Source organism: Lycium barbarum, chromosome 8 (assembly GCF_019175385.1).
Source record: "Lycium barbarum isolate Lr01 chromosome 8, ASM1917538v2, whole genome shotgun sequence".
Lineage (NCBI taxonomy): Eukaryota > Viridiplantae > Streptophyta > Magnoliopsida > Solanales > Solanaceae > Lycium > Lycium barbarum.
In genome coordinates this window covers 116,208,519-116,221,507 of record NC_083344.1, presented here as the reverse complement: position 1 = coordinate 116,221,507, position 12,989 = coordinate 116,208,519, and the positions used below count along the sequence as shown (strand labels likewise).

Here is a 12,989-nt window from a genome sequence, read left to right as displayed (position 1 = left end):
ATACAATTTCTTTTTTACATATATACAGTTTTCAGGGACTCCCTCCGTCTCAAAATACTTGTCATTTTATTTAACCAAGATAACATTAAGTATAGTTTTTTCCTGTTATGCAAAGAAAAAAAAACACAAAGCAATAATCTATAGGTAATTTGACACCAGTCTCATTTTACACTAACATGCATACCTTTCTTAAAAATAAATGTAGAGTTTTAATTTCTAATTACTATCATGTAATTTATAATAGAGTTTTGCATTGTTCGATCTCATTTAACTTATAATGCAAGCAACTTTTATTTAGAGAAGGGAAAAAACTCAAATATGCCATGGTATTATTCGAAATGACTCATTCATGCCACTCGTTAATAATTGGGTTCATCTATGTCATCGCGTGATACATTTGGTTCTTTCGGGCCACTAACCACTAACGGATCCCTACTACTACCAGATTTTGTCACATGACATTATCTAAACCTTTCATTACTTACCAGCCCCCACGTATCCACAAATATTACTATAGCTTTTAATTTTGATCATTTTAATAGATAACTTTCAATTAATTGATATTAACATTTTTTATCCTTCTGCTTCTTAATTTTCACAAAGTTAATGACCTTTTAAATGTTAGATCATCCTATTTTTCTTGCAATCCTGCATTAACTATGTTTCTTTTTGAGCCGAGAGTCTATTAAAAACAGCCTTTCTACCCTACAAAGGTTGAGGTAAGGTCTGCGTACATCCTATCCTCCAATACTCACTTGTGGGATCACACTGAGTTGTTATTGTTGTTGCTGTTAATTGTTAAATCATTTATTTAATTATCATGTATTTCATTTTTCAAATGTAAAATGGACAAGAACACACATTTTCATTACTCCAAGGTTAAATAAGCTTAGTGAACCATTATAAAGGACTAAAACTGAAATTTACTAATAATTAAAAGTATATAAAAAATGCCACCAAATAAAACCAAATTCGTTCCCTTAAAACCCTAGCCTTTTCCTATTAAGCTTCCATAAACCCTAATTTCACCTCCTTCCCAACTCTCTGCCTCCATGGTACTCTCTCTCTTTCTCTTTCTCTTTCTCTCTAATGGTATGTATATATGTGTGTGTGTGTGTGTATTTGTTGTTGACCTTGATTTTTCTTGGTTATTATGTTTTGTATCACAAAAAGATAACTTTTTTATTTTATTTTATGTTCTTGAAAATGTTTAATTGTAGACTACAGAAACAGTGAACCCAAAGGCATACCCACTTGCTGATTCACAACTTACTACAACAATAATGGATTTGGTTCAACAAGCTGCTAATTATAAGCAACTTAAGAAGGGTGCTAATGAAGGTAATATTATTTGGAAAAATTCAACTTTTTATGTTTCTTGTGCATAGGTTGGCCATGGATGGTTTCAGACGAGGTAGGGGTAGACCGAAGAAGTATTGGGGAGAGTTAATTAGACACGACGTGGCGCAATTACAGCTTACCGAGGACATGACCTTAGATAGGAGGATTTAGAGGACCCAAATTAGGATAGAAGGCTAGTAGATAGTCTCGTTATCCGTTCTTATTAGTAGTCGCATTATTGCAATATAATTTCTTGTGTTCCGATTCCTGCTATTATCTGTTATTATCTGTTATTTCCTGTGTTTTGGTTATCTTGTGTCATCTGCTCTGATTTATGCTATTATCTGTTATTTCCTGTGCTCTGATTATCATGTGTTATCTGTGTTGCTTGCAGTATTTCATTTCCATATCGCTTTAAATCTCTTATCCGAATCTCTTAACCTTATCTGATTTCTTTTTATGCTTTTATTGAACCGGGTGTCTTTCGAAAACAGCCGTCCTACCTTGGTGGGAGTCAGGTCTGCGTACACTCTACCCTCCCCAGACCCCACGATGTGGGATTTCACTGGGTTGTTGTTGTTGTTGTTGATGTATTTCTTGTGCATAAGTTTCTTAATGATATACTAAAGAACTGAGTGCTAATGAAGGTTTATTACTATTTGGAAAAGATTCAATTTTTATGTTTTTTTTAGTGTATATATTGCTTAATGATGTACTAGAGAACTGAGTGCTAATGAAGGTTTATTACTATTTGGGGAAGTTTCAATTTTTATGTGTTTTTTAAGTGTATTAGTTGTTTATTGATGTAATGGAGAAATGGGGTTTGTTTTGTTTCAGCTACAAAGACATTAAACAGAGGAATTGCGGAATTTGTTGTAATGGCGGCTGATACGGAGCCACTTGAAATCCTTCTTCACCTTCCACTCCTTGCTGAAGATAAGGTAGTATTTTTTTTTTTGGTTGGTTTTTTCAATCTTTTTTGGCTAGTTATATACTACTGGTTAAAATTGCTTTGATTGTTTGTGTGTCAAAAAGAGTTGCTTTGATTGTTTAGTTATTAAGAAAAAAAGAAGATGGGTTTGTTTGCTTAATATAGCTTGACTGAAGTGCAGTTATTGTTATTAAATCACATATTAACCGATTTATGGTTTCTCTGTGTGGGAATGCTATTTCACCTTATTTTGTGATATAGCATTTACTGGGGACATATTTTTTTCCCTTTGTTTTTTCAACCCCTTTTGGCTGGTTATACACTACCGAGTTTGGAAGGTTAAAATCATGTGTAGAATTGCTTTGATTGCTTGTTTGTCAAAAGTAATTGCTTTGCTTTGTTTATTTCTTTATTAAGAAAAGAAGAAGATTGGTTTGGTTGCTAAGTATAGCTTGATGGCTTGACTGAAGCCAAATTAGGAAAGAGGTCATTCATTTTGGCATGGACTAAAAAGGAAATAGGTTCACATAAATTGAAACAGAGGGAGTAGAGCATTTACTGGGGAGTTATAGGGTAATGTAGTGATGTTTTGAGGTTATCAATGCTGAAAAGTTTAAGTGCTTTTGGCACATGACAAAGAGTTATAGAATATGCTAGCTGGAGCCAGTGCCGCATCTTCTGCGGTATTGTTTATCAGATAGATATGTGCTTTCTGTTTAGCAATAAAAATGCTTCATACCGACCACCAGCTCAACTGTGCCCCTTAAAGAAACAAAAGTTTTTTGCTGGAGAAATTGGATTCCAGCTGCTGAAGAGTTTGTATTAGAAAAGAATTTTCAGGGTGTTTCTTGTGTTAATCTGTTTCCTGACATTTAATCTCCATATTTGGCCTGGAAAACAAACTACAACAAGACGACCAAGCATGCGTAAGAAAATCCATATATTTTTGATGGAGTTAACATTCTCTTTTTGTATTTATCTTGCTTTGTATACGTTGCAACTCCTTGGTGCTTTCTATGAAATTCATTACTTTATAAAAAAAATCCTTATATTTCTCTTCATTGCATATTTTCAGATCTTTGAGCTAGTTAACAAATTCAAATTTAATATCTTGTTGGTCCATTTGAAGAATTATTATGGGTAGCTTTTTAAAGATGCTTGAGCTTCCATTGTCATATAGTCAGGCTCACAAAATTTTCAAAAGGGAATAGTTCTAGGGCTTTAGATATGTGAACAAAGATGATTCTTCTGCTGGAAGAGGGAGAGAGTTACACACGTTTACTTTTCAAAAAACAAAAGGGAGTTGCATAAGTGTATGATTCTTCCTTTCGAAATGTTTGGAAGACATTGCTTTCATGGTCAGTCATTTCTGGGGAGATACCTCTGATATTTGTCTTATATGAGTGGTGGAATGCTGAAGTTGGTGGTATTGGATTCCCTTCACCTTTTTGAGTCATCATCTGGTCCAATATTCCCCTCTCAGAATAATTAAAAAGATGAAAGATTTGGAAAAAGCATACACAGCAGCTTCTAAACTTCCCAACATTGTTTGCATATGGTTTGATTTCTTACAAAATATTTTTTTTTTGGTAAATTAATTCTTACAAAATCTTTCTGTTGCCTTCCCTTCAATCATCCAATAACATGTTTGCAACATTTTCAAGAAACACATACAGATAGAGTAAAAGGAAACAATTTCCTCGAGTAACCCACCGTTGAAATTGATGCCTATCTATTGCTGAAGAATTTATATCTGTTCATTACCAGTACTCTTAAATATCATTGGGCTAGATTTGAGTTATTCCAATCTTCTGATTTTAATTTTATTCTTAGCTATTATACAAGATAAGATGTTTTTGGAGGTAGTTAGATTTACAGAAAACAATGAATAATTTATAACTGTTTGCTTGCATTTAATGACAGCTAACTCACATAAGGTTAGAAATGAACTACACATATTAAGCAAAATTAATTATTATCATTTGAGTAATTTACAGATCAGAGTTGTTATATCTGCCATATTTAGATCTAATGCACTCAAGATTAACTTGAAGGCTTTTAACATGCAATTAGGTTAACTTAAAGGACAAAAGCTTGGCCAAAAATACACTACTTTTGGAGTGACCAACATGCACCCATCGATATTTTTGAAGAGTCCATTCTCAATCTTATGGCTGGGAAAATGACCGCCTTTTTCTTATATATGCCCCCCCAATCGTCTTCCCTTTTTGTTGTCTATTATTCTTAGAACTCTTGTGTGTAGTCTTCAGGTGATTATCGTTAACACTGTTTGCATATTATATTAGCCTTCCTTTCTGTGCTCTGTTTTTGGAATATGCTTACTCTACCACTACACTGCAATTCCTCCTAGTTTTTGTGCTTATTTTCACTTTTGATAAGTTGAATTTACCTTGAGATGACAGTCCATGGTGTTCTATAGTTGAGGAAATACTGCTAATTGCTAACTTATCCTCGTTTCTCTCAATTTCAGAATGTTCCGTATGTTTTTGTTCCTTCAAAGCAAGCTCTTGGTCGAGCATGCGGTGTTACCAGACCAGTGATTGCTTGTTCTGTAACAAGCAACGAGGGAAGCCAGTTGAAATCACAAATACAGCAACTGAAGGTAATATTATCCTGAAGGATTTCTTTTTTATTATAGCTAAAATTTTACTCAGATCTTTCTTCCCTTTGTTTAGTACTGAAATGGATTTCTCTTTTTTGTGATGCAGGATGCTATTGAGAAGCTTCTAATTTAAAATTATGAGCCTTTTCAGCATGAGGGGCCTCATAGTTTCTAAAGTGGATTCAATGTTGAGGCTTTGACTGAAAGCTGTTATTCTTCTAGTTTTCTTTTTTTGCCTTTCTCATTTGTACTTTTGTCTGGTGACCATGGCTTGTATGAGTAAAGTTAAGACAACCCATTATGATTGAGAAATTAAAATCAAGTTCACAGTTTAGCCTATGTTTTCATGTATCGTGTATTATACTCTCTCCAGATAAAAAAGAGCGTTCACTTAGCTATTTGTACACCCCTTAAGAGAATATTGACTCCCAGACAACTTAGCTATTTGCACATCCCTTAAGAAAATACCGACTCCTAGACAACAGAGGTAATTTGACTAAATTACTTTTAATTAAATAGATATTGAGATTTGATCACATAACACTTAATAGGGGTAAATTTGAAAAAATAGGATTAATTTTTTCTTGATTCAATAAGTGAACTCAAAAAAAGGGTAAAGTGGATACTTTTTTGAACCGGAGGGAGTATTTATTTTATGGTGGTGGTTTAAGGAAAATCACGTTGAGACAACGCTAGCTTACAACATTTGGTCGAAGATTTGCTCATTCAAGACAGTTTTTCTGGATTCTTGTTTACGTGAAATAAACTTTATTAAAGTTAGAACTTAAACTTAAATTGTCTGCGTTAAATTATGTAAGTTTTTCATTATCATGGGGCAATGGATTTGGATTTAATTGATGTTGCTTTTGGTGACGGAAGTGCTAAAATAATGAATCAACGAATTGATAAACTACTTCTCAATCCTAAGTATGATTTCTCAAAATCCATTCTTTTTCATTTGAGTTTTACTTGTAACTAATTCTGTTTTCTTTCATGACAATTTAACGATGTTAAAACTAGAGTATCTTTAAGGGTGTGTTTGGTATGGAGGTATTTTCCTAGAAAATAAGTGAATTTCTTACTTACTTTCTCACGTTCGTTTGGTTAATAGAAATCGTTTTTCGGAAAATACTCATCCAAGCCTCACCAACTCCAACTCAACCCCACCCACACCCCACTCCCACTCACCTACCTACGCCCCGGCCTCCCCTCTAAAAAAAATTTCTTTTGATTTTTTTTTGTTTTTTGCACCCCCACCTCAACCCTCACCAACTCCAACCCAACCCCATACCCCCCACCCCCTCCATTTTTTTTTGTTTTTTGTTTTTTTCACCCAACCCCCAACCACTCCCGTAACCCATACACAACCCCCTCCCCCCGCACCTTACCCCTCACCCACCCACCCCCTCCCACAACATTTTTTTTGAAGTTTTTAATTTTTTTTTCTAAATTTTCTACATGACCACATCCCCCATCACCCCCCCTCCCCCCTTACGTGGAACCCATACCACACCAACATCCCCCCTCCCCAACCCCAACATTTTTTTTTGAAGTTTTTTATTGTCTTTTGCGGGATTCTACACCCCCAGACACCCCCTACCCTAAAAAAATCTTTTCACCACACCCCCCCCCCCCCCAAATACCCCATGACCCCTTCCAAAAGTTTTAATTTTAACCACGTAAACATTCAATTTTTATAATTATCAACTTTTTTTGGAGGGGGGCGCGTGGGGGGTGCAAAAAAAAAAATATCAAAACTTTTTTTTCAAAAATATTAATTTTTTTTTGCGCGGGGAGGGGGTGGGGGGGCATCGAGTGCGGGGTTTGGGTGGGGGGGGGGGGGTGAAAAAAACAAACAAAAAAACAGGTCAACTTTTTTTTTCAAAAATATTTTTTTTTGCGGGGGGAGGGGGGAGGGGGTAGGGGTGCGGGGGTGGGGGAGGGGTAAGGTGCGGGGTTTGGTGGGGTTCAAAAAAAATATTTTTTTTGCGGTGGGGGGTGGGGGTGGGTGTCACGACCCAACCCCGTAGGCCGTGACTAGTGCCCGATCTGGGCACCCGAACCCATCTATCAAATATTATCTCAAATTCTATCAACTCATTCTAGTATATGGCGGAAGCCGACAAGACTTTATTTCAAATTTAGGTAATTTCCAGAAAATTTCGGCAGAGTTTCCTTTGTTTTACGGACTATCCAATATACCCTGCACGCAGAAAATACCAACAAGAGCCACACAGGGCTAACCAAGCAATATATAAACATATGCGGACCGGCCGCCTCGGCGTATAGGATCGCCCAAACAACATATGCGGACCGGCCACCTCGGCGTATGGGATCGCCCAAACGACATGTACATACATCCATACAGAAAGATCCTAACCCACAAACATGTCCACAGACCTCTAAACAGACCGACATAATCATATGACGGGACAGGGCCCCGCCGTACCCATGAACGAATATATACAAATGCACTAATAAATATATATACCAAAAGTATAAGCTTCGGAAAGAGAGGAGCACTCCGAATAGGAGAAAGGGTGTCCTAAACAGGTGGATCACCAGGCTGTGCGTCTGTACCTGCGGGCATGAAACACAGCCCCCGGAGAAGGGGGTCAGTACGAAATATGTACTGAGTATGCAAAGCAGAAGGTACAGAAATAAATCTGAATAATAATCGAATCAGATACATAGAAAATAATACATATCAAAATGTTTATTTCCAAAGTATAAATTATGCATAGGGCACTGGAAAATGTGGTCGCCCGCCTGTCGATGGCGCCACAACACAGCATAACACCAGAAAGTTTCAAATCTCCGAATCCCCGTCACACATCACAACACAGCATAACGCCAAACACAGCATAACGCCAAACATAAGTGGAACTCGGCCCTCGAGCGAGGAGCACGGTGAACCATAAACACAGCATAACACCGGAATGTATCAAAAAGCGCACGACAACAGAACCGGCCCGGGAACCGGCGAACGATATCATAGTAGGCACGAGCGGAGTAGTGAGGAATCATATGCATAAAATCATTATTATAAATCCGAAGGATAAGTAAAATAGTCATATTCGAAATCGGAATAATAATTATCACTTTTTGATTCAAAGTTGTCGAATTTACATAAAGGGCGTCGCGGGACCCACAGACGAGTATAGACCCGAACTGAGCCCGCCTATGAAAAACATACCCATTATACATCAAGCAAACTCCTATAAAAATTATTGGAGCGATCCGAGCCTCTATGCGAAAAATATGACATTCAGAGATTACAAAATTCCTTAAAGTGAACATTTTCTATGCGAATTTCGGAAAGCGATTACTTCAAATACATCATGGTTCATATTTCATAAAAACATACATAAGAGTGCCAAAGAATATATATATGGATCATAACATGCTCGGATCTCGAATTTGGAATTCCCTTAAAGCTCTAATCTAGCCTATGTGAAACTAAGGCATGCCAAAAGAAGGAAGGTTGCTTTACATACCTCAAACGCTCTCCAATATGATCCAACTTAAGCTAAGTCCAAACTATGATTCGGGCAGCCCACGATCTAAAAATAAACCATAAAATGCCAAACATTAGCTAAAAGACTCTTTGGGCATTAAATTCCAATTTCGCCTTTAATTCTACAGAAATTTGGGCAGCATTTCCCCTGTAAATAGGCTACCCCGAGAATTTAACTCGGCCGTATCAATCATCAACAACAACAACAACCAACCTAACAACATTAATAATCAATCCGAAAGGTAATACAACCATAATAGCTCTCTTTTCCATCATTCATCAACTTTCATAAATTCAATTCGACGACTTACCTTCAAGCCAAAATCGGCGCTTATACGCTCACATACTAACCCGAACCCATACCAAAAACATTTCAAGACATTCTAAGCAATTTATACAATTTTTCCAACAATCCATAAATTTTCCCAAGCTACCCGAAACAGCCCCTAACCGAGACAGCCCCCCCCCCCCCCCCCCCTAACTTTTTCTTCATTTCCAAATCATGGTTCGTATCTACAATTTACATTCTAACAATGCTATTTTCATCAATACACAATTTACATTAAATGTACAACAACTTCCAAATCAGTCCGCAATATTTACAACATCAATTTGAGTCAATAAACTTTCATTTCCAACATAGAATTCATGGCGACGACGGCTAAACAATAAGCGATACTAATTCAATTCTTGGCACATAAGGTGACCCATTTTCGGCTAACACTACACATATACATATATGGATGATTCTCAATTGTTCTTCACCTTACCATGATCATAATCAACTAACTAGGCATTAATTCATAATTTCAATCACAACACAACAACACCCATTTACACGGCTCAAGCTCCACATACACAACTCACCTCCAACATTTCATATTTCATGATTTTCCTCCATTATAACATACTACAACATCGATATAACCTTCATAACGCAAAAACAAAATCAAATCTTACCTTTTCTTCTTCAACTTTACAATAGCCTAGGGTTTGCAATTGGATACAATGAATGGTTGGATGACCCAAACAACTCTTCCACGCTACTTAGGGACTTCAATATAGTGGGTTAACACCAAGAAATTAATTTTTGAAGGCAAAGAAATGGGGGTTGGTTTTCTTGCTCCTAGCCGTGAGCTCCCCCTTGGTTCTTCCACTTTTTTTTTTTTGCTAAGTATAGAATGGTGAGGAGATGACTTAAGGTCATCTTTTTAAGTCCCCATAATATCTCTTATTGTTTGTGGCCCACACAATGTGGTGGACCAATTAAAATTGAACACCATTTGTGTGGGCCAACCATGGAAATTGTGGATAATTTTTATCTTCCAATTTTTATCACTTTTGGTCCCAAATTTTTCTAATTGTTCCATACCAATAAATTCATGCACCACATATATCTCAAAATAAAATCGAAGGTCAAGAATCCCGACTTTGTATCCCGAAATAATTTTTTTGTCCTTAACTTATCATAATTAAATCCGGATTATTCCACTGTACAAAAATACGGGTTCTAACAGTGGGTGGGTAGGGTGCGGGGTGCAAAAAATAAAAAATAATGTCAAATTTTTTTTTCCAAAAAAAAATTATTTTTGGGTGCGAGAGGGAGGGGGGGTTGGGGGGGTGGGGTGGTGGCATGGGTGGATGGTTGGGGTTTGGTGGTTGGGATTGGGATTGGGTTAGGTGGTGCTAGGGTGGTTGGTGGAATGAACTTGTGAATTTATTTTTCCTACTTTTATTAGGGAAGTCATTTTTTCAATTTTGAGGAAAATATTTTTCCAAAATTTTTGACCAAACGAACATGAGAAAATTAAAAAACATTTTCTGAAAAATGTTTTTCCTCCATACCGAACACACCCTAAATCTCATACTTTAATACATTCAAAGACAACTAAAATTATGGATGATAGTTGGAATCTGAAAGGAGCTTGTGTTGGATATATCAAACATTTTTTGCTTGAAAGCAGTCATTTGAGCTTGTCCCCAAGGAAAAGGATATGGATCGGATCGAGTTCTCATGAGTTCTAGTAACTTGAAATTTGGTTGTTTCACTGAAAGAATTATGTCGTGTTTTGCCAGATTCAAACTCGAGGTTGAGCGTGCTTACACTTTTGAGCGCGAATTGCTTCGCTTTCTTATGCCTTCAGTCCCAGATCAGTTTTGTCGTTCCAGCATTCATTTGATTGTTGCACACATCTGTTTTGTGCCAGTCTATTTCGTGAAAGAATAGTGAGGTTGGAGAGGTGCTAATCTAAGGAGCCGTTTGGACATGATTTCGATGAAATCATGTTTGGATATGCAATTTAAATTTCTTAAGTTGCAGTTTTTTTTATAAACATAAAAATCCCACAAGTTGTGAAAACTTTCAAAATTTTTCCAATTCTTATACGATCTTACTAAATGAGTAGATCATAGTTCATAATAAGATTAATACGCTACAAGAAGGCCTTTCTAAAAAATACAATATCAATTGATCAAACTTTAGTTCAATAAAAAGGAAAATTTAACATGAATAGTAATGTAACTACTCTTTAATATAATCCTCTCACATGGTACGAACAATATATCTACCAACTTATGGTTGGTAAACATGATTGATAAATATATCTACCTACTTATGAGTTTTTTTTTACAAAATATAAACATATGTGTCAAATTTTACATTTATATTTTTTGAAATCATGATTTCGAATCCCAAGTCATGCCTTTTTGGTTGATTTGGGATTTCATCTCAATCTCATGAGATGAAATCAGAGATGAAATCCCATGTCCAAACGCCTACTAAGTCCCAAGTTTCCAGGATAAAAGGTTATGCCAGATTTACTAAATAGGATTTAAATTGCGTATACAATGAAGTCATCGACAAATCCGAAGTGTATATTATAAGAACAGAAAATTTTGTACTTTGCATTTAAAGAGGCGTCATGTGGCCTTTCTCAGTTGCTTCTTGAAAATGTCCACGCTTGGGGGATGTCCTATAGTCACCACTGTGCACGTGCAACTAACTAACGCATCCTCCTCGTAGTATTTTTGACTAGTTCACAATCATAAGCTGGCCATGCTCATGGCATTGCCAGCAAATATCTATGTTTAGAATGAATGCGATCAAGTGCTTCATTATGATACAAAAGACAGTACACTGACAGGAAACAATACTTTATATTACCAGATTATTGTAGTTCATTTCCAAGTTTCTTAGAATATCCATTGTACCGCATTTGAGAGGCAGTCTACTTTATAATGAATACAGAAAGGATTCACAGCTTTGCTTGGTTATATAAGAATGTTAAAAATATAACTTATGCCAGTGCTTTCTGAAACAAATGCAATTTGTAGATTCCTATGACACATAATTTCCAGTGATATTTGGCACAAATATCATGTTTTGTGTCATATTACATCCTAATCTTATGACTTTTACCGCTTAATTCATGATGCAATCGTCATATTTAAACTTATGTCGTTATATTTCATGTGTATAGGTACGATGACGACAAATGATGAAAACTGTGCTTAAAATGATTTGATTTCGTAGCATATGACGATTAGATGAGGTGACGAGTCGAAGGCCACAAAGGATGAACTAAAAGAAGATTAATTCGACTGCAGATCCCCGCCTTTCTTCCGCGATGCGGAAGCATCGCGGGAAGCCTCAGAATATCAGCCGATCTAGCCGCATCGCATGGAGAAAGCGGACACACCAGCTCAGTCATCACCATCTCGCGATCCCTCCGCATCGCGGAAGGAAAACGAGAACCTGCAGAACATCAGACGATCCTTCCGCGATGCGGAAGGAAAGCGAGGACCTGCGGATGTTTTCCCGATTAGACTAGGATTTGGATTCCTTATTTATTATTTTTACCCTAGCCTATATATAGACGTTCTGAGAGCTGAGAACGGTATTCGGGGATTATTCAAGGATTTGGAAGCCACCGTTCTCCTTTTTCTCTCTCTAGGTTATTTTATTTTTCATCTTTTTCAACCCTAGTTTATTCATGGCTTCTGTTGTCTATGATCGAATCATGAGTAGCTAAATCTCCTAGTTCTAGGGTTGTGGCGAAAGACTTGAAGGTTGATTTGATGACAATTATTATCTATTGATTTTCCATATTGTGGGTTGCTTATTTATTCTTGGTTTTAATTGTTTAATTATCTAGCCAATAGTTAGACACTATCTGTGGTGCGTGAATTGAACTTGAGAAAGGGAATTCACGTACGTAATAAGAATAAATAGAGTTTGTTCGACTTAATCGTTTCGCTAATGAGGATAGAGATATACCCTTTAGCCCTACTTAGTTGAAAACGGAGAAATAAACGTGTTCTTATTACCTCTGATGACCATAGAGATATAGGCGTTATAGTAACATCTACAAGCTTGTGAGTAGTTCGAGAGAATATCATAAAGCATAATTAACCCGTTAACTAGTAACCCAGGAAATAAAATAAGTGGAATTGTCTGAAGATCAACTGGATTGTCGAAAGCCATAACCCTAGATCTTTCTCTCATCTGATAATTCTTACAGTCCTTGTCGACGTAGTCCCAGTCCTAAAAACACCCATCACAAATTGTTTACTTTTCA

General features: G+C 36.5%; 1 protein-coding gene across 2 annotated transcripts; it reads left to right on the top strand.

The window, feature by feature from the left end:
• The first annotated feature begins 898 nt into the window (after positions 1-898).
• LOC132606835 (uncharacterized) lies at positions 899-5,234 on the top strand. 2 transcript variants are annotated; one of them, XM_060320482.1, is made up of 5 exons: positions 899-1,055; positions 1,221-1,341; positions 2,179-2,282; positions 4,764-4,895; positions 5,002-5,234. In XM_060320482.1, the coding sequence occupies exons 1-5, from the start codon at positions 1,053-1,055 to the stop codon at positions 5,026-5,028; spliced, it is 387 nt and encodes a 128-aa protein (XP_060176465.1). In that variant the 5' UTR covers positions 899-1,052; the 3' UTR covers positions 5,029-5,234. The 2 variants fall into 2 exon arrangements, with proteins under 2 accessions (XP_060176465.1, XP_060176466.1); XM_060320483.1 differs by having other exon boundaries at positions 982-1,092.
• Positions 5,235-12,989: the final 7,755 nt, after the last annotated feature.

Bases quoted from the DNA above. Each gene is read 5' to 3' on its own strand.
- LOC132606835 (XM_060320482.1), top strand. The intron at 1,342-2,178 runs GTAATATTATTT...GTTTTGTTTCAG, and splicing joins TAAGAAGGGTGCTAATGAAG to CTACAAAGACATTAAACAGA. The intron at 2,283-4,763 runs GTAGTATTTTTT...TCTCAATTTCAG, and splicing joins CACTCCTTGCTGAAGATAAG to AATGTTCCGTATGTTTTTGT.